At 45.8% G+C, this 21,604-nt stretch overlaps 1 protein-coding gene across 3 annotated transcripts; it reads left to right on the top strand.

Moving 5' to 3' along the window:
* Positions 1-978: 978 nt before the first annotated feature.
* On the top strand, positions 979-13,283 carry NACA (nascent polypeptide associated complex subunit alpha). 3 transcript variants are annotated; one of them, XM_080935018.1, is made up of 9 exons: positions 979-1,075; positions 1,828-1,899; positions 4,772-10,390; positions 11,484-11,569; positions 11,937-12,014; positions 12,305-12,451; positions 12,653-12,781; positions 12,895-13,017; positions 13,136-13,283. In XM_080935018.1, exons 2-9 carry the CDS (start codon positions 1,830-1,832, stop codon positions 13,148-13,150), a joined length of 6,267 nt encoding a protein of 2,088 aa, XP_080791144.1. In that variant the 5' UTR covers positions 979-1,075; positions 1,828-1,829; the 3' UTR covers positions 13,151-13,283. The 3 variants fall into 3 exon arrangements, with proteins under 3 accessions (XP_080791144.1, XP_080791146.1, XP_080791145.1); XM_080935020.1 differs by lacking the exon at positions 4,772-10,390 and having other exon boundaries at positions 1,000-1,075; XM_080935019.1 differs by lacking the exon at positions 979-1,075.
* The last annotated feature ends 8,321 nt before the right edge of the window (positions 13,284-21,604 follow it).

The raw sequence follows: 21,604 nt of genomic DNA, 5'->3' as shown, positions 1-21,604 counted from the left end.
AAAAAACAATAGCAGGTGAACTAAATAATTCAGGTCCAAAATTGTTCAGTCCTTTTGTAGAACTAAGCAATGGTGTGTAACTATTTCTTTGACAAAATAATGGTTTTGTTGTATAATCTACTTTCAACGAGTATGAGGTTTTGTTTTGAGACAGGCTCTCAATAGCTAGCCCAGGCTGGCTCCAAATTTGCTAGGTTCAGAAACCAGTGGGTCTCTAAGGTCTATACAATAAGACCTGAAGAGCCCAGCCTTTAATTCTAGCATTCTTGAGGTAGAGGCAGGTGGATTTCTATGTGAGTTGGAAGCCAGCCAGGAATACATAGCAACCTTACCTCAACAAAAGACCACACACACAAAATTCACTGTGTTGAGGTTTTGCAGAGGTTGACTTTGAACTTTTTGATCCTGTCTCTGCCTCCCAAATGCTGGATCGCAGGGTCACACCACTTACGATTTTTTGTGCTGCTGTGGATGGACGAACCCAGGCCTTCTTGTATGCAAGGCAATCACTCTACCACCAACCGAGCTACATTCCCAGGCTCAGGTTTTTAATGTATAGTCCTGCGACCCTAAGAATGAGTGAACTTTAGAGTATCTGAGAAGTACCAAGGTATCAGGCGAAAAGACCTGTGTTTGAGGTTTTTCCTGGAGAGAACCGAGCTTTGGCCATTCTAAATCCTCTATTTCCAAAATTTAAACCTAGGTCACTTCTCTCCAATGGCGCGTACATGGGCTCTGTGACGTTCGCTGTTAATTCGCAACTCTCCAGCTGTCGCTATTTCGCATACGGTCTTGGCACGTCCCTCGAGGTCAAGGCCACGGCGGAGCGGCCCATACAGCTCCAGCCAGGCCCGCGCGTCCTCTCAGGAATTCCTAGCCTTATTTAGACCGGGCCACCACCGTGACCGGAGAACAGCTGCTCTGCTCGCTACAGGAAGTGGAGGCCCGCGCGCCTGACCCGGAACCGATTGTTGGTCCCGCCCTCTTGCTGCCCGGCTTCCTTCTGCAACAGGCGTGGGTCACGGGCTCGCTCGCTCTCTTTCCGCCGCCATCTTGGTTCCGTGTTCTCCGCACAGTAAGTGCTGCTTGCGCCTCTGCTTGCCATCCGTAGCCATCCTCGCCTGTTGCGAGCTCTGGGGTCCCGGGCATTTAGTGAAGGAGCGCTGGTGGCTCTGTGGGGCTCAGAGTTCTTAACTCGCGCCTGCGGACAAAATGGGGTCTGCGCTTTGGGTCCGGGCAAAAGCAGGACAGAGGGCCCACGGGTCCCGCCTGGGGTTAAGGCGTGGGAACGTGGAAACCATCGGGGTATAGCAGGAGAGGCTGGGCACGTCTGCAGTTTGGAAGGGCGCCACGGGGATCTGGAGGAGGTTAAGGGGGTCACAGCCTTGGAACTCGCAACGTCGTTCGTTCTGTGGCAAGGGAATGTAGGGAGTTAAGGTACCCCTTATTCTTGCTCTGCCAAGTGGTATTGAGAGAGTCCGGGGGTCCCAGGCTCAGCGGCGTGAATGTTAGGACCGGAAGGGGGCCTAGGGTAGTGCCTGAAACCTCACGATTAGGAGCCAGACCTTGGGATTGCTGTCCTTGTGGGATCGGAAGAGTGAAAACAGGACCTGGCCGGTGCGAAGTCAGCTATCTGCTAAGTGAAGCGGCTCCGTGAGGTCAAATCCCTTTAACAGCATAGTTTCCAGTCGCTTTGGGGAGGTTGTGCCTGGACCCTCGGGATTTGTTTTCTTAAGTTCCTTATGAGATTTTTTTTTTTAAGAATACTTGGGCTGGGCAAGTGGATTCACTCTAGTTAATTCAGGGCCTCCGTTTTATTCCCTTCAGAAATGCCTGGTGAAGCCACAGAAACCGTCCCTGCTACAGAGCAGGAGTTGCCACAGCCTCAGGCTGAGACAGGTAGGTGCCCATAGCTCTTTTGCTGTTAATTAAAATTGATCCTAAAGCATTTTGGTGAGTAAAGGAACAAATACATTTCTGCTTTTTGTAGTTTACTGCCATTTAAAGAAAAATTCAACGTGGGATTGTAGCTTTAGTACACAATTTAATTGCTATCTTGCCGGGGGAAGGGGACTCTTTACAGGAAGTAAAAGATTGTGTTTTGAGGTTTATACGGGGGTTTTCTAACCTGCTTCATGAATACATCAACTCCTTGAAAAGCTCGTCTGTGGAATCTACATATAGGAAACCTGAGTAGGGAAGGGGCTGGGTGGTTCTGGTCTGTTGTAACTGGGTGACACAGGCAGGCCAAGGAGACCTGAGCTTTGGTGAAAATCCAGCCAGCAAGTTGGGTCGAGGTTTTAGATAGCCACGGTTGGCACCGAGCCTTTCATCACGTGTCTGGATGAGACACTGCTGCTTATAAGCATGTCCTGCCTAAACCTCTGCCTGGGTTAACTTGTCAGGGTTCATAGTGCTTGCTAGCGTAGTTCCATTACATAAGACTGAAATAAATTCTTGGGGTTTTTCAATAGAATGTAGTCTGAAGGTAGGCTGAAATGTTGGTTAACACATTTTGATAGAAACTTTTAAGAGAAGAGTCTGAAAAGAGCGTGACTGGTCTTGCTTGCTGAGTCAGTTCTACAGAACTAAATGAAGGACAGCCATGAGATAGGGCTGGATGTGACTTTAATCCCAGCACTTGGGAGGCATGGACACTAATCTCTTGAGTGTGAGGCCAGCGCGGCCTACAGAGTGAGCTGAGAGGCTACACAGAGAGGCCATGTCTAGGGGAAAATAGATAAACCCTCCACTTTGTTTTTAATAGAATTTTTGTTCTTCTATTCATGGTAATTTGTGTTTTCTTTTAGAATTAAAGTTACTTATATTTAAAAGCATTAAAGTCCTCCCTTCCCACCTGTCTGATTTTAGCAGCCAAGGGATTAATCCAGCTGCTAGACCAGAAAGGAGGTGGGGCCCTGAGCTGGGAGTGGGCAGCGTGGAGAGGGATGGGGACCTGCAACTTCAGAGCTCAACAAGAGTCAAACTCCATTTTACAAATGTGGAGCCTGAAGGTGGATTTTGAATATCCTGATCCCAGCTTTTAAAATGATTTGTAAAGCAATCCTAACTAATCTGAGCTTGTATTGAGGGCATACCAATGATGTCTGTAATTATTCTTTTCAATCATTTTTAATTTTTTCTTACAACTTTATTTTTAAAAAAAACAGGTACATGTACAGATTTTTAAGGCATTTTGGCATAAAACTATGAATATATTTTGTCTGTACTTGATTTTTTTTAAGGTTTGATAGTATGCATTGAAATCTTAGAATTTACAATAAGCATAAAGTACATGTAAAACAAAACATAACATGGAAATAGTTTTCTTGGTGTGTAAAGATTAAACAATTTTTAAGTACCAAAAATTGCTACAAGGCTATCTCCTTAGCTCTTGAGTTATTAATGATTTAAGGTCTAGATGTACCCCACTCTGCAGGGGTACTATACACTTAATGGCTTGGCTTTTTTTCTAAGTTTGTAATTCTTACTGAAATGAATGAAAGCAATCAGGATATTGGTTATAGTATAAAATCCCGAAATATGGGCATGTTTTAAGTTCTAGTTGAAATGTGTACAGGAAGTATTTGCATTATAATTAGAAGCCTTTGACCTACTAGTTCTCCAGAAAGACTGGTCCAGCCACCTCTTTGGCCTATAATCCCATACTGTAAGAATTTGAGAATAAGCTGGCTGAGCAGGCATTTTAGTGATAATACTTTCTAGGTATTTATCCTTTATTGACTGACTTAATCCAGTGTTAGCTCTTGAATGGCAGAAACACTCCTTCAGAAATCTTTGTAGTGCCAAATAGTTGACTGTTTAGTCAGGATATCATACTTAATCTAGGTTAAGGAGTAGGGAGCAAGTATTTTATATATTTCTCTCAAAGTATGGCTTAGCAATTTGGGTTTTGTTTATGATATAGTCCCCACCTGTCGTGCTCTGAGCTCTAACTTGAGTCTGAGTGAAGAGCAGTACTGCAGAAGGGGTAGAAAATGGCGGATGACCCACTTCTGAAGTGTTGTGTTGGTACCAAATGTTGAGGGGCTTGGGCTCCTCAGAGGAACCGAGTTGGGCTAGCTGTGTCCTTTCTAATGTGTTCCAGCGTAATTGAGTTCTCACTTTCCATGCCCCACTCCATCCCCCACAAGTCTAAAAGAAGGGCCAGAAAAGATTGGATGAAGTGTGATCACACTTCTTTAAGCCTATCAGAGATAGCTACCCTGAGTACCTAGGGCTAGCTACAATGAGACCATGTCTAAAAAGCAAGACATTTTGAATAGTGTCAATTCTGTGAAGGAGGAAGAAATGACTCCGGGTTGGTGGCTTACACAGGGAGTAAGAAGCTGAGAATTGTAAATTCAAGGCCAGTCTTAAGAAATTGGTAGGACTGCTTCAAGAGGGCTAAGGTTTTATATGTATATTAGAGTTCTTGCATAGCATATGTAAAGCCTGAGCTTAATCAGTAACAGGGTGTGGCCTGTGCTCCCCATTTAGAGATGAGCTAGTCTTGGACTGTGTGCCCCACCTTAAAATAGCTGGTTTATTTAGAAGGATGTAGTCCACTTAATCACTGAAATGTGCACAGGCAGAGTTGATACTGCTTGTCACCTGTTTCTAATCCCGAGTGGTGACCATCATTCTCAGATTTAAACTTGGTTGTTTCCTGTGAGGCATGTTACCAACTTGGGCTGCACAACTTAACCTTTTTCCCCTCCCTTTATCTCCTTTTTGTTTTGTTTTTTATTTTATTTTTGCTTTTCTCCAGCTGTGCTTCCTATGTCTTCAGCCTTGAATGTTACTGCTGCTCTAGGGCAGCCTGGACCTCCCCCTCCCTCCTCCTCCTCCTCCCTGGGCCCCCAGCAAAGCCCTCTAGTAACTACTTATCAGCCTTCTCCACTTCCTTCTAGTATTTCCTCAACCCCTTTTGAAGTTCCTTTTGCCCACCCTGAAACTGCTGTGCCCTCAGGAACCGCCCCTCCCACCCCGACTTTCCTACCACACCTGATAGGGCCTCCCATCTCCCCAGCTGCCTTAGCCTTGGCCTCTCCCATGATAGGTCCAGCTCAGAAAGGTGCCCGTTCCCCCTCGGCTCCCTTGTCTCTGGTCGCATTGGCTCCTCACTCTGTCCAGAAGAGTTCTGTGTGTCCCCCTTACCCTCTCACCTTACCTCCATCAGCTGCTAGAGCAGAGTCAGGAGCATTGACATCTACGGCAGCTTCTGTCCCTCCCTTAGAACCAAAGGCTTCTTCTGCCACTCAAGTTTCCGCTCAGGGAACCCCAAGTCTGAAAGGCACTACCCCGTGTCCTCAGGATGTAGTCAGTGCTTTTCCTTCCCACCTTGAAACCCCCTTGGCCTCTGTCCAGTCTGGTTTAACGTCCTGTCCTCAAGCACTAGCCATCGCTTCCCCAGTCAAAGGTGCCCCCATTTCCTCAGCTCTGACACAAAGTCTGCTAAGCCCTAACCTAAAGGGACCTGTTAGTTCACCTCCTCAGAATACTGTAACTCCCAGCATTCCCCTCTTCCCAGCACCCTCAAGTGCTCTGGGTTCTTCACGTCCACTTCTGCATCACAGTTGTTTGGGTTCTCCTCTCCAGCCTCCAGGTCAGTCAGGTCTTGCAGTGAATAATCCCATTTCTGTAGGTCATTCTTCTACTGCAGCCTCTTACCCACCTGAGCTGGCTGCTGATACTGTGGTGGCTCCATCTGCTGACAAAGGCTCCTCAAAAGTAGCTGGTACTTCATTGTCTCCTATAGCCTCTCTCGTTCCCAAAGGTTCTAATGCTGCCCTGCAGGTAACTCCTGTCTCCTCTATTGGAACCATCCATCCTGCTCTGGATAACCCTTCTACCATTTCTGTAGCACCTGCCACTCATGTGTCTCCTCCATTGTCATCAGGTCTTGTAAATAGTAAAGGCCCAGCTGCTCCTGTTCCTTCCCTCATAGCACCTGCTGCTCACAAGCTGTCTCCTTCTTCAGTATCAACTACTCTAGGGGTACCAGTGTCTCCTCTGCCAGCCACTGAAGGCCCTAAAGATCTTCCTATTTCAGTATTGGTAAATGTAGGAGCCCCTGCTTCTCCAGCCCAGGCAGGGCTCCCTACCAAAAAAGACACTACTCTAAACCCCTTGGCTCCGATGGCACTTAAAGAGTCTCCCTCTTCTCAAAGTGCATCATCTTTGGAGGTACTTACAGAAGATACAAAGAAACCTGCCCCTGTAGTCCGGCCAGCCATTGCTGCTGCTGCCCTGCATGCTGACTCCCCACTTGCTGTTGTAAGGGCAGGTTCTCATGTGAGCCCAGACCCTGTTAGTCAGCCACTCAGAAGTCCTGGTCCTGCCCCAGCAACGACTCCATTTCTTTTAGAAACTTGTGATTCTAAAGGTCTGGCTCCTAGAACAGATGAAGATACCTTTCCTGCTACCACTTCGCCTCTGGTTCCTTTAGCCTCTGAAGTCTGTCCTGTGGCTCCATCTTTGGTTTTGTCTCCCCAGAGTGCTTCTGTTTCTGTGACTACTTTGGCATTGACCCCTGAAATTCCCAAGTCTATACCCTTTCCTGCTCCTCCCTCAGCTGGGATTTCTTTTTCTAGTGCAAGCAAAGTTGATGTTGTCTCTCATACGGAGTCTTCAGGCTCCTCTCATGAAGGGCACCCAGAAGCTTCTGTGTCTTCCAAAGGAAGTCTGGTTTGTCTAGCTGACTCCTCATCTTTAGACACTAGTGTGTCTTCTCAGACTAAACAGCCTGCATCCAAGAAGGGGTCTGCTCTTCCAGATGTTCCTCCTGGAAATGTTTCGTCTCCTCTTTGTCCACTTGAGGGTTCTTTACTTCCAGAGGCAGGTCTTTCTTTTCAAGGCCCTAAAGGCTCACTTAAGCTTTCTTCCATTCCTCCGTCCTCCAAAGGGGCCCTTATTCCTTCAACTGTGGCTCCTTCCTCCCCTAAAGGGGCCCCTATTGTATCAGATGTGACTCCTGCCTCTCCCCAGAAGACTCCAGCACCTACCTTTCCCAAAGATACATCAGCAAGCCTGTCTTCTAAAAGTGACCCAGCTGTGATTTCTCTATCTTCCCCAAAGGTCCCTGCAGCTCCATCTCCTAATGAAGCCCCCATTGCTCCTACCAAGATTCCCACCTCCTTCAAAAATGCCCTAGCAAGTGCAAGCTCCAAAGAGACTTTAGAAACCTCAATTCCCAAAGTTGCCTCTACTGCCCCAGCTGTGACTAGTCCCTCCACACAAAAGACTCCAAAATCCATGTCTCCTAAGGGCACCCCAGCCACGACTTCTAATAAAGCAACAGAAATTGCAGCCTCCAAAGAAGTCTCAGCTTCCCAGTCTCCCAGAGAGGTCCCTCTTCTACCAGTTGTGGCTCCTACCTCCCCATCAGTGTCTCCAGCAAGTGATGTACTCAGTGGGGCTCTAACAAGCCCATCCCCCAAATGTGCCCCTGCCACCCTAGCTGAGAGTCCTACCTGTCCTAAAAAGTCCCCCAAAACTGCAGCTCCCAAAGAAACTCTAGTGACTCCATCTCCTGAAGGGGTTACAGCTGTACCATTGGAAATTACTGCTTGTCCCAAAAAGGCCCCCAAAAGTGCAGCCCCCAAACAAAGTTCAACAACCCCATCTTCCAAAAGGATCCCCAAAATTGCAGTTTCCAAAGAAATTCCTTCTAAAGCTGTACCTCTGGAGACTTCTCTGCCTCTAAAACAGACCTCCAAAAGTGCACCGCCTGGTGAAAATTCAGCCTTATCCTCAAAAAGGTCCCCCAAAACTGTAGCCCCCAAAGAAATTCCACCTGAAGGGGTCACAGCTGTGCCTCTGGAGACTTCACTGCCTCCAAAGGAGATGCCCCAAAATGTAACCTCTAATGAAAACTCAGCAGCCTCATCCCAGAAAAAGTCCCCCAAAACTGCAGGTTCCAAAGAAACCCCACCTGAAGGGGTCACAGCTGTGACACTGGAGATTCCTCCTTCCCCCAAAAAGGCCCCCAAAACCATAGATTCTAAGCAGGTACCTCTAACCCCACCTCCTAAAGATGCCCCTGCTACTCTAGCTGAAAGTCCTCCCTCTCCCAAAAAGGCCCTCAAAACTGTAGCCCCCAAACAAGCTCCATCAACCTCACCTGTGGGGGTCACAGCTGTATCAGAGATTTCTCCCTCCCCAAAAAAGACCTCAAAAACTGCAGCCCCCAAAGAAAATTCAACTTCATCCCCAAAAAGGTCCCCCAAAACTACAGCCCCCAAAGAAACTCCAGCCACATCTTCTGAGGGGGTGACGGCTATGCTGCTGGAGATTCCTTCCTCTTCCACAACTCCAGCCTCCAAACAGGTTCCTGTGACCCCACCTCCCAAATGTGCCCCTACTGCCCTAGCTGAGACTTCTGCCTCCCCTAAAAAGGCCCCTAAAACTGCAGGCCCCAAAGAAGCCTCGACAACTCCATCCCCCCAAAAAGTTCCCAAAATGGCAGGTCCCAAAGAGACTCCAGCAACCCCACCTTCTAAAAAGACCCCCAAAACTGCAGTCCCCAAAGAAACTTCAGCACCTTCTGAGGAGGTCACAGCTGTACCACTGGAGAGTCCTCCCTCTTCCAGAAAGGCCCCCAAAACTGCAGCTCCCAAAGAAACTCTAGCCCCATCTCCTGAAGGGGTCACCACTGCACCAGTGCAGATTTCTCCCTCCCCCAAGAAGGGCCCTAAGACAGCACGCTCCAAAGAAATGCCCACAACCCCGTCTCCTGAAGGGGTTACAGCTGCGCCACTAGAAGTTCCCTTATCTTCCAAAAGGGCCCCCCAAATGGCAAGTCCCAAAGAAATGCTAGTAACCCCATCTTCCAAAAAGCTCTCCCAAACTACAGACCCCAAAGAAACTCCATCTGAAGGGGTCACAGCTGTGCCACTGGAGATTCCTCCTTCCTCCAAAAAGGCCCCCAAAACTATAGCCCCACCCTCTGAAAAGGTCACCACTGCACCACCAGAGAAGCCTGCCACCTCACAGGAGGCCTCAGCAACTGTACCTTCCAAAGTGCCCATCCCTGCTGAGACACAGGAAGTTGCTGTCTCCCCCAGAGAGACTCTACTAACCCCAGCTGCACCCCTAGTAAAGAATCCTTCCTCCCATAAAAAGACCCCGAAGACTGTAGAACTCAAAGAAACTCCAGCAACCCCCCCTTCTTCCTCTCCCATAAAGAGCCCCAAAATGCCATCATCCAAAAAGGCACCAAGAACTTCAACCCCTAAAGAGTTTCCAACAAGCCCTTCTATTAAAACTGTCACCACCTCACTGGCACAGACGGCTCCATCAACTACAGCCCTCAAGGAGAATTTAGCTGCTCCAGTTGTTATTCCTGTCTCCAAGAAAAGCCCAGCAACCCCAACTCCTACAGATGCATTTATTGCCCTAGCTGCCACTTCCCTTTCCCCAGCTCCCCCAGTCAAGATTTCTTCCTCCAAAAAGACCCCAGCTACCACAGATACTCAAACAGCTCCAAAAGAGGCCCAGGCAATCCCATCTTGTAAAAAGGCTCCAGCCACTAAGACCTCCAGTGAGACTTCAACAACTCCATCTCTCAAAGGGCTCCCCAAGGAGGCCTCAGAAACTTCAGTGTCCAAAGGAGTTTTCACATCCACAGTCAACTCTTCCCCTCCTAAAAAGGTCCCATCCACCAAAAGGTCCTCTGCTCTCCCACCCATCGCTGCTGCTTCCACAAAAGACTCCCATGCCTCCCCAGTGTCCGTTACTTGTAGCCCAGGAACTACTACCCCTCAGACATCTGAAAAGCTCCCAGCAAAGAAAGATTCTACAGCGCTCACAGAAGTGCTTGCTGCACCTGCTCCAGAAAGTGCTTTGGTCATCACTGCTCCCATTCAGAAAGGCCAAAGAGCCAAGAGCAATTCTGCTTCACCTCCTAAGTGCCCAGATCCCTCTGCTAAGGATACAAAGGGCCTCCTTTCTGCAGTAGCTATAGCCCCTCAGACAGCCCCTGTTGAAAAAGGCTCTTCAAAAACTACAGAAGCTCTGCCTGTTTGCCCTGCAAAAGGCAGTGGCTATCTTGATTCCCCAAAGGGTCCCGTGGAGTCTCAGGTAGCCCTTCCGGAAGCTGTGTCTGCATCTGTGGCTCCAAAGCCTACCCCAGCAGCTTCCCTGACTCTTGCTCCCTCCCCAGTTCCCCCTCTGCCTCCTAAACAGCCACTTCTTCAGTCCACACCTGGGTCAGTGCTGGAGCCACCCTCTAAGCTCCCAGTCCCTGCAGATGAGGATGAGCTGCCGCCTCTGATTCCCCCGGACGCAGTCTCTGGGGGAGTGCCTTTCCAGCTGATCACCCCTAAACCTGCTGGGATCCCTGCCCCAGCCCCCTCTGCCAAGCAGCCTGTTCTGAAGAACAACAAGGGTATTTGCCTTGGTTTGCTGTGTGCATGGTGTGTTGCCCACACCCCTCTTGGGGGCCACCCACCAATACTAACTAGGACGCGGCGCTTTGTATAGTATGTCTGCTTGAGTGTGGGCATAGTACATAAGATGGTGACTTTAAATGTAGAGGCTCTAGGAATATGAACTAAATCTTGGTTTCTGTCATCTCGGGTAATACTTTGTATCTTGTGTAAAGTGATCTAAGAGCTCTGAATGTAACATCCTTTTTAACCTGAGCTGATACTGAAAACCAAGACCTACCAGGCCTTTACTCTAATTCTTGTCACATCACTAACCTTGTCCCTGGGCCTGGAATTTTCTTTTATAAAAAAAGTAATTAAAATGGGAAAAATAAAAAATAAAAACCTTAAAGCTATTCATTTTCTTCTTAGACTTAGTTGGTACCAGTTGCCCAGGGACTTCCTTTTCTTAAGAATGTACAGAGCTGTTTTTCCTAGCCTGAGAATGGTGTGGGTGTATGCTTTCCTCTCCTTCAGTAGATTTTACTGATGCTTGGCCCTTCAATTGAAGGAAAATTAAGATGTGTCAGTTGTGTTTGGGAGTGGGGGGTCTTGGGCATATATTTAGAGGTGAGAAATGACAGGGCTTAACAGTATGGAGGTTGTCTAGTGCCTGGTTAAAACTCCATGAGTGGTTTGAAAGGCAGAACATATGTGCACAACTGCTTCTGACCTTCCAACTCTATTTAAAGGGGTTTCACATAATTGTATCTAAAGATGCCTTCTGTCTAATTCTGGGGTGGGGATAAAATTTGGAATCTAATGGATGCTTGGTGTTTGTGCCAAGAAGTGAAGACCTTCAGAGAGAGAAGGCAGTCACAGCATGTAAGCTGCTTAGCTGTATCTAACTACTGTCCCACATATCTGAGAAAAGGTTTTCAATGGAGTCCTGTAAGTTGGAGGCTTTGGGCTGGGTCACAGAAGCCAGTTGACTTACATTTAGCTTTGTAAGGCCTTGCATAAAGCAGTGACAGCTAGTTAGTTCAGGCAGGCCATGATGAAGTACCACCTCTTAAGATTCTGTTGAAGATAATAAGTTACCTGTCATCTTAGGGTCGGGAACAGAGTCTGACAGTGATGAGTCAGTGCCAGAACTCGAGGAACAAGACTCCACACAGACGGCCACACAACAAGCCCAGGTGCGTGTTCACTTAATAACTACATTGAGTCAGGAAAGCACTGGAGGACAAGTATGGTGGCCAGGTCCTGCAAGCCTGGTACTTGAAAGGCTGGGGCAGGAGTTGAAAGTTGAAGAACTGCCTGGACCACAGTGGAAATGTCTCAAATTTTGTTGAAGGTCTGCAACCAAGATTAACTGTAAAGGATTTGGCTGTTTGAACTGTGAATCTTTTTTGTAAAACAAAACTTTAAAAAAAATTTTTTTTTTAATGCAAGCAAGCACCCAAGCTTTGAATCTGTTCAAGAGGCAAGAAGATCTCTAAGTTCTAGGACAGTCAGGGGTATACAAAGAAGACTTGTCTCAAAACAAAACTTTTGTTTTCTTAGCTGGCAGCCGCGGCTGAGATCGATGAAGAACCTGTTAGTAAAGCCAAGCAGAGTCGGAGTGAGAAGAAGGCGAGGAAGGTGAGGAGTCTCGAGTGTGGATCGGGCCTTGGGTGTACACTCGTGGGATCCCAGCACTTGGGATGCGAAAGCTGAAGGATTAGGAGCTAACCAGCTATGTAGCAAGTCAGAGTTAGACTCTGCCTTCAAAAAGGTGCCTGTGGTACTACTCATGAACTGCTACAGCCGAGCACACTCTACTGCTCTTTTCCTTAACGCAGGAAACGTGTGACTGTTTCATGTTTTGTTTTGTTTTTTGTTTCTTTAAAGCTGCTCCTAAAATTAGAAATTTAATGTTCATTTCTTTTTAGGCTATGTCCAAACTGGGTCTTCGACAAGTTACAGGGGTTACAAGGGTCACTATTCGAAAATCTAAAAATATCCTCTTTGTCATCACAAAACCGGATGTCTACAAGAGCCCAGCTTCAGATACCTACATAGTGTTTGGGGAAGCCAAGGTTAGTAAATTTTCAGATAAATTGCTCCAGACAGTATTACTGTTATTCGTCAGATAATTCCTCACTGCTGCTCCTGCAGAGGTTAAGCCCTAATTGTGATACCCAAAAAAAAAAAAAACAACCTCTAGCATCAAGTTCCCTGAGATGTATTTTTCACTTACAAACATCTCCCCATGCCTCTGTCCTCTCTCTGCCCTGTAGATTGAAGATTTGTCTCAACAAGCACAGTTAGCAGCTGCTGAGAAATTCAAAGTTCAAGGTGAAGCTGTTTCAAACATTCAAGAAAACACTCAGACTCCAACCGTCCAAGAGGAGAGTGAAGAAGAAGAGGTAATCCACAAATCTTGTGGATTTTACTTAAGCTCTCTGTGTTGGTAGCTTTTGCTTCAGAGCACTGTGAAGTTATCCTTTGATTTATTAACTCTCCTCCTTCCCCCTCGTAGGTTGATGAAACAGGTGTGGAAGTTAAGGACATAGAATTGGTCATGTCACAAGCGAATGTATCAAGAGCAAAGGCTGTCCGAGCCCTGAAAAACAACAGTAATGATATTGTAAATGCTATTATGGTGAGTGGCCCTTTGATTAGGCTTCATTGCAAAGTGAACTGCCTTAGATTTTAATGACCTGAATTCTCTACTTAGCCAATAAATGCCTCTAATTCTTTTTTTTTCTTCTTCTTTACAGGAATTAACAATGTAACTATTTGAAAACAAGGACATCCTCCCTTCTTTCCCCTCTTTTTGGTGTTTGAAAAGTGGAACTACAGCTTGGTTTAAAATTTGTACTGTTTCTATCACTAATAAAGTTGTGGCTTCTTGTTGGATGGACTCAGTAGGTGCTAGATCTTTTCCCAGAGTTCAAGTGTCTCTCCCCCCCCTTTGTTATCCTGTCCTCCTCCCTATCCCCCCCCCCCCCCAGTTGTGTATGCAGACACTGTATGGGAAAGATCCCTTTTTAAAAACTATTATCTTGATGGGCATGGTGGCCTACAACTTTATTAATTCCAGCATTTGGGAGTCAGAGGCAGGAGAAACCTTTGAATTTGAAACCAGCCTTGTCTTCATAGTGATAGAGCTGTATCATAGACCCTGTCTCCAAATTATTTTTAATCTTTAGATGACACATGATCAGTAAGCGTTTGTTATTGAGACAGAATCTAAATTGTATCCCAGAAGAACTCAGATTCATGGCTAATCTTCTGCCTCCACCTCCCCAGTTAAAAGCACTGAATTCCCAGGTCATCCGAGTTCATTTTCCAGCAACTGCATGGTGGGTTCCAAGGAATCTAATGCCCTCTCACTTTGGGTACCAGGTACACATACGATAGACAGGGAGGGCTCTGAAAGAAGTACTGCATGTGTGGAGACGAGTGGGGTGCCTCCATGACACCCAGTACCATGGAGTAAAAGGACAGCCTGCAGGAGTCCGTTTGGTTTTACCACGTGCGAATGGCACTCGGGCTGTAAGTCTTGGTAGCAGGTTTGCTCTTCCACTAGGCCATGTTGCCATGTTGAGACCTGATCTCTACATATCCCTGACTGGTATGGAAATCACTAGGTAGACCAACCTTTCCTCATAAAACTCTGCTTCCCAATTGCTGGGTTGTGTGTACAACCTCCCACCATTCTTGATACCTACTATGTGCTAAGCACTGGATGTGCAAGTCCTCATACTCAAAGTTCATCCACAGCATGGCAAGAGTGGTCAGACTTGCTCTGTAATGTCATGGTCTGTGAAACTCCAGTGTTCTGTGCTGAAGTAGAGGATTATGAGTTCAAGGCCAGCCTAGGTCACATAATTTCAAACCAACTTAGGCTACAAAGGGGGGCCTGTTTCAAATGTCTATAAAAATGTTACCTAAGGCTAGTCAGCATTCTGTTACTGTAACAAGACAGCTGAGGTAAACCAGCTTATGCCTTCCATGTGACATGCGGTGATAGCCATAGATGGAGGAGGGTCAGGTGCTCAAGATTATCCTTGGCTACATGCCAAGCTTGGAGCCAGCCTACAGAAGACCATGTCAAAAAATACGTAAAACAACATTTTGGTTTTTGTAGGGCTGAACATGAAGGCCAGGAGCAAGTGGAACAGCAAAACTGCCTAATTGAGGATAGAAAGGGAAAGACCAAGCTTTGGATATGTGAGCTGGTAGGAAACAATTAGAATTGATTTAAACTTGGTAGGAGGATCTTTGAGGCCAACCTGGTCTATATATCAAGTTCCCAGGTTAACCAGGGACTTAAAAACAAGTAAAACATCTCTTGGCTTGGTCTCATTTAAAAGGGGGATAGAACAACTCTGGCTTTTTGTAGAAAATTTAAATGCCTGGAATAAGTGTACAGTGCTTGTCACATCAGTGTTGGCCTGCATGTGTGTCTACACTGCTTACGTGCAGTAAAGAGTAGCTAACCCCTTGGAACTGGGGTTACAGAAGATTGTTAACTCCTATGTGGTGTGGTTGCTGGGAATCTACCATGGGTCTTCTGAAAGAGCAGTTAGTGGTCTTGGTCACTGAGCCATCTGTTTAGCCCCTACAGTTTCTTGAAAATACCACTAAGATTGCTTTATACATTCTATGTGGTACTCTTACGGGTTTACAAGGCTGGCTTTAAACTCTGACCATCTTCGTCAGATAATTCCATACTGCTGCTGCTGCAGAGGTTAAGCCCTAATTGTGATACCCAAAAAAAAAAAAAAAAAAAAAAACAACCTCTAGCATCAAGTTCCCTGAGATGTATTTTTCACTTACAAACATCTCCCCATGCCTCTGTCCTCTGCCCTGTTGATTGAAGATTTGTCTCAACAAGCACAGTTAGCAGCTGCTGAGAAATTCAAAGTTTAAGGTGAAGCTGTTTCAAACATTCAAGAAAACACTCAGACTCCAACCGTCCAAGAGGAGAGTGCTCTCTCCATTCTGGGGTTTCTTTAATCCTGTTGAAACCATTCTGTAGTGTTTCATGGCAAGTGCTCTGAGTTAATGTTGGTGACTGAGATTGAAGGAGCTGGGCAGTGATTGTGCAGGCCTTTGCTTAAGCACTTTGGGAGGTGGAGAGGCAGGTGGTATTTATTGAGCACTGACATTTTGGTGAAGTCTCTGCCATGAAAGGCTGCCATCAACTTTTTGGTTATATGAGATGTCAATTTTTAAAAGGAGAATGTTGTGTCTAAATTTTTTGAGTGTATGTTAATCTGGTGTGTGTCAATTGCCCAAAGAGAGCAGAAAAGGGCTTTGAATTTGCTAGAACTAAAGTTACGAAGTGCAGGAAACATGGGTTTTATCCAGGAGCAGCAAATGATGTTCGAACCATCTCATCTTGCTTTTGATGCAGGCTTTCACTGCAGTCTTCGCTGATCTGAGCCTCACTCTGCACCCTCACACTCCAAAGTACCAGGACTACAGGGTTAGCCCCTATACCCAAAAGGTGTGCAGCCCAGGCTGGCCTCCAGCTCCCAGCAATCCTGCTTCAGTTTGGCATGAGCCATCACACTTCTCATTCTTTCTGTGATCTGTGTTAAGTATGCATGTATGCATGCATTCATGTACTTTCACTATGTGTTAGTGCCAAATTCATGTTCTAGAAATCACTGTAAAAAATGTCTTCTTTGGTTCTCCAACTCAACCCCCCCCCCCTTTTTTTAAGGTGGGCTCCCACTCTGTAGCCTTGGCTGGCCTGGAAATCTCCATGTAGACCAGGCTGACCTCAAATCATAGTCTGTCTGATGGTTTTTGTGTTTTCTGAAATAAGGTTTCTTTGTGTAGACTTCTAAACTCAGATATCTCCCTTCCTCTGCCTCCCAAGTGTTGAGATTCAAGGTGTGTGCTACCACCTCTTAGCAGAGTGGTTTGAGATGGTATCTTGCTGAACTTGAACATAAATTTGGCAAGAACAGCTAGCCAACAGGCCCCAGAAATCCTGTCACTGCCTCCCAGGAGTACATGTTACTGGTAGACATGGCTTCCTCACAGAAATGCATCTGCCTCTGCCTCCCAAGAGCTAGGATTAAAGAAGCACCACCATGCCTGGTGAGTATGTATGTTCTTAAAGGTGATTATTTCAGGTATGAGTATTTTGAGAAGAATTAAAAAGTCAAGAGTTGCTAATGGAATTAAGGAAAGAACCCAGAGCTACCCCTGGTTTGAATACTCTCCCTGAGTCTTCCATTGTACTGTGGCTCCTTGTATAAATCTCTCTACCTGAAGTTTTAAGAATCTGTGTATGACAAAGGGATATGCTCTCTTCTTTTTAAGGGTTTATTTTATGTATACAAGCACACAGTTGCTCTCTTCAGACACACCAGAAGAGAGCATCAGATCCCATTACAGATGGTTGTGAGCCATCATGTGGTTGCTGGGAATTGAACTCAGGACCTCTGGAAGAGCAGTTAGTATTCTTTCTTAACTGCGGAGCCATTTCTCTAGCCCTGGGATATGCTCCTTTTATTGAGCAGCCCAGGAAGTATCATGTGAGGTAGAAATGAAGGATACTGTCACAGGTATCCAGGGCATTCTTATTTAACTTGGATTGAATAACTGACTCCAGCTAACCAAGATAAGCCATGTGAAGCAATAAACTGCTTTAAGAACAAAAATACTTAGCATTTGGTTTTACCAAATGAAGACTTGAGCTGGATGCTGTGGTGAAAGCCCACTAGCTCAGCCAGAGGAAACACCAAGCTGTCCTTCCTACTGTGATATCACAGAAGGGGACAAAAGATTCAAGCTGTCTTAATTAACTTCCAACTCGGTGCCCCTCCGGTTCACTTGGGTTCATTCCCTGTCAGCTGCTCCTTTTGGACCTAGGGTTGACTTTATTTTGCTTTTGGGTTAACAGTGTGTGCTGGGGCTGAGCCACACACAACAAGGTTTTCTCCAGTTCTCAATCTTAAGGTTCACAGTGTGGTCAAATAACCTGCAACAATATGGATAATAATTTCAGCTTGTGTGGGGATACTCATTTTACAAAGTAGCTTTCAGTCAGTTTGCTTTTTTCAGCAAATGACTGTCACATCATGTACACGTCAATTACTCATAGGTCAGGAGAGAATAGCTATGTGTAAACTTAGGTTGTGAAAGCAAGCAATTGAGGTTGGTTGTTACATTGTTCTCTTAAAGTCAGGTTAGACAGCAGTCAAGTGTTAAGTGACCTCAAAGTATATTAAATATGGCTGTAAGTTCCAGTCTCTTAGGATAGACCTTTTTTCATTTTTTTACTTTTTCATTAGTGTTTAATATAAACATTTTAAAGCCTCTTCCTTACTCTAGAAATATTGTTTGGTACGTGGTGGTGGTGATGAGCCTTCAACCCCAGCACTGGGAGGCAGAAGCAGGTGGCTAGCTGAGTTCTAGGACAGCAAAGGCTTCACAGAAAGACTGTCTCGGGAAAATTCTTGCTAATGTGGGCCCATATTTAAAGACCCTAGAACAATGAAACCTCAAAATATAAGAAAGCTCAAGGAAGGCATAGTAGTTTTCTTTACCTTTCTATTACTGTCAAACTGGTGTTTTAAATTGTGAGAAGAAAAAGATGAAGCACAAGAGAGAATGTGAAGTAACTCTTGTGTTTTAATCTAGTTTTAATCTAGAGCTTATCCCAACCAAAAACTGAATTTGTCACTAAATTTACAAAACAAACCTATTAAAACTTGGGTCATGGGTGGAGAGATGGCTCAGCGGTTAGAGCACTGACTGCTCTTCCAGAGGTCCTGAGTGCAATTCCCAGCAACCACATGGTGGCTCACAACCATCTATTATGGGATCTGATGCCCTCTTCTGGTGTGTCTAAAGAGATCAACAGTGTCCTTACATACATAAAATAAAATCTTAAAAAAAAAAAAAAAAAAAAAAAAAAAACTTGGGTCATATCAGCTAATGGTGGAGATTATAGCTAAAGACATGAATGAAGTCTAATGTGAAATCCATTGAAAAAGAGGAGGGCTGGAGAGATGGCTCAGTGGTTAAGAGCTCTGACTGTTCTTCCAGAGGTCCTGAGTTCAAATCCCAGCAACCACATGGTGGCTCACAACCATCTGTAATGGGATCTGATGCCCTCTTCTGGCATGTCTGAAGACAGCGTACTTATAATAAATAAAGCTTAAAAAAAATAAGTTAGGAAAGACAGAATAAAGGAATAGGGTTGAGGAATAGTGGATATAGCTTTGCAGTGTCCCATGAAAGACAACTGTTTCTAAAGAACTTTTCCTGGTAATCTCAGGTTGGAGTCTAAATGTTCTCTTCTAGTCTGTTTCTTTTCAGTTCAGCTCATACTTTGTTCCAAGTTAATCTTCCTAGAACATTTTCAAACTTCAAAGCATCCATTGTCAGAGAAATCAAGGACAATTAGCCTAGCATCAATCCCACCATTGTTTAGCCTCCTTAGCTCTTCTAGCACTGGGGAGTAAACCCAAGAGCCTCATGCATGCTAGACAGCCTCTAGCTGCACACAGCTTGATCTCCAGCCTTCCTTGAGAGGGTCTACCTTATAGGTTGCACAGGCTAATTATGCACTTGCTTGTCAGCCCAGGCAGGCTGAGAATATGAGATTCTCTGGCCTTAGAGTGTGATTACAGACCTGTACTGCCTGGGACCTACCTTCTTAAATTTTTACTTCACATCTGGTATCAAAATATGCTGAGGATGACCTTGGATGTCTGATCCCCCTACCACGTGCCATCAGTTACAGGCAAGTACTATGCTCTCCTCCCTTAAGCTTAACATTAGTGATTTCCCTACACCTTGGGGTCCATATGCAAGCCAGAGGTCAGCTACTACTTGCAGGCCGAATCTACCTCACCTGCCATCATTTTTTATCCAATATGAGAGTAATTAATGATTCATGTAAGAGCACTGAGCTATCTTTCCAGACCTCTCAAGTGGCAGTTTTAAAAATTGAATATTCTGACAGTACAAGCCAACCATACACTCATCTGATATCTGTATTCTGACGGGAGAAAGGTTTTCCATAATTAAGACCATATAATAACAGGAAACTTTTGTGTTGCAGTAAATGACACTGCCGTCTTATTACATGCAATAATCTCAAATCTAACCTGAAGTAATTCCCAAGTATTTATTGGCATCTGTGTCAGGAAGGCCCTGGCAGTGCAGGAGCTATGCCCTGTGTTCAGAACCAAGGCTGCAGAGAAGCTGAGCTGTGCACATGGCAAACTGCTTCCAGAAGCGCCTCTCACTTCAGATTTGATTCTTCATTGGTATTTGCTCCTTGGGAAGCTCAGAAACCTTTCACTGTTGCAGTGTTTCCAAAACACTTCTGGTTGCCTTGGAGCCTAGAGAATAGCCCTGAGACAGGCAGGTCAAAATGGGGATGGGTAAAGGATACAGGACGTGCTGGGCTCAATCTTTAGCACTACAACAAAGAAAAGGGCAGACTAAGCAATATTTTCTTATGAAGGGTTAGCCTTCCACTCCTTATTTCATTTTCATTTTATGAGCATTGGTGTTTTGTGCACACACACAAATTATAGGTGTAATTCACCATGTGGAAGCTGACAAGTGAGCCTGAGTCCTCTGAAGAGCAGTAAGTGCTCTCAATTTTGAAATCATCTCTCCATCCTGATCAATCACTATAGCCCTGGCTGGCCTGGAACCCACTATGTAGAGCAGGATGGCCCGATTTTAACCCTGCTAGGGTTAAAAGCATAGATCACACCTGGCCTTGTTTAAGTTTTCTGTGTGGTTGTTTTGCCTGCACGTAATATCTATGCCATTGGAGGCTAGAAAAGGGATCTCCTGGGACTAATGGAACTGAGCCCAGGTCTTATTGAAGAGCAGCCAGTGCACTTAGTCCTGAGCTGCCTCCATTCCTGATAAGTTTCTGACAAGGCCTATTCTGTTTCTTCAGTGAAGATGTCCCTTTTTGTGCTTCTAACACTTCAGGTCCCCATGATAACAGTGGATCTTTTTTTCTGTTGGGCATATGGTGGTAGTTGGTGTCATTGACTGAACCTAATAGGGTTTACCCATGTAAGCTTACCAGTAAGTTACATCCTAACTTTTATAGAAATTGAGAATGTTTTTTTAGGGGGTTCTGATTTTTATTTTTATTTTTTCTGGAGGCAGGTGTCTTTATACATAGCCCAGGCTGTCCTCAAACTCGAAGATCCACCTGCTTCTGTCTCTCAACCCAGTTTTGGGATTAAAGACATGGGCCATGCATGACCCCTAGCTCTTGTTATTTTGAGAGCTGGAGAGGATGGCTCAGCAGTCAAAACATTGGGGTGATCTTAAAGACAGGTTCTAGTCCCAGAACCTACATGGTTCACATGATCCGTAACTTAGTTCCAAAGGATCTCATGCCCTCTTTGACCTCTATGTGGGCATCAGGGGCATAGAGACTGAAGCCAGATTATCCAAACTTTGAAGATAGCCTGAACTACAAAACGACAAAAGCCTTTACATCCCCTTTAGCCATATTTGAGACAGGGCCCCCATTTTGTAGATCTGAAAGAGCAGAGCTCCCCTTCAAGCTAACACTTGTCCCAAACGGTTTACATTTTCCTAAAACTTGCCCTGAATATTGGCTCAATGGTCTACCTCGGCCCTAATCTGACAGTTTTTGACAAGCAAATACTGTTTTTAGTTGCTAGCATCACTAAATCTTAACCCAGGTCATATACAAAGCCAGTTAAAGGATTTTCAAACATCCTCAACCTCCTCATCTGAACTCACGCATGGAGACAGCGAATTAGTCTAGAAACTCTTCTTGCCTCCCTCAGGACGCCAATGTCTCCAAGCAGGGGGAAGGCGTGCCCATAAAGGCAAACTCGCAAAAGCAGCTCCTCAGCTAAAGGAGCCCAGAAGGGGTTCCGACACTCAGAAAAAGAGGGGTTCCAGGCTTTGAGGACGTTTTCCCACGGGTGTAATCGGCGGTGACTTTGGCACAGGACTGCAATCCCAGCACTCGGGCGGCTGAAGCTCGAAGCCGACCTGGGCTTGCGTGTGGCACCCTGCCTCAGACAAAACGACCCCAGCACGTCGCCTTGGGGCCTGCTTTGCTTCCCAGGCCCGCGCGCGTGCTCAGACGGTTGGCGGCCAACGGCTTGCTAACGCGAGAGGGGAGCCCGGGAAGACAGGCGCGAACCGGGCAGCCGGAGGGGCGAGAGGAGGGGCGGGCGCCGGAAGGATCGCGAAGGAGC

This window comes from Micromys minutus (genome assembly GCF_963924665.1).
Source record: "Micromys minutus genome assembly, chromosome: 22".
NCBI lineage: Eukaryota > Metazoa > Chordata > Mammalia > Rodentia > Muridae > Micromys > Micromys minutus.
This window is presented reverse-complemented; position numbering and strand designations above follow the sequence as displayed.

Excerpts from the sequence above, each read along its gene's own strand:
- NACA (XM_080935018.1), top strand. The coding sequence starts at position 1,830 with ATGCCTGGTGAAGCCACAGAAACCGTCCCTGCTACAGAGCAGGAGTTG. Across the intron at positions 11,570-11,936 it reads CGGCCACACAACAAGCCCAG|CTGGCAGCCGCGGCTGAGAT; the intron begins GTGCGTGTTCAC and ends TTGTTTTCTTAG. Across the intron at positions 12,782-12,894 it reads AGGAGAGTGAAGAAGAAGAG|GTTGATGAAACAGGTGTGGA; the intron begins GTAATCCACAAA and ends TCCCCCTCGTAG.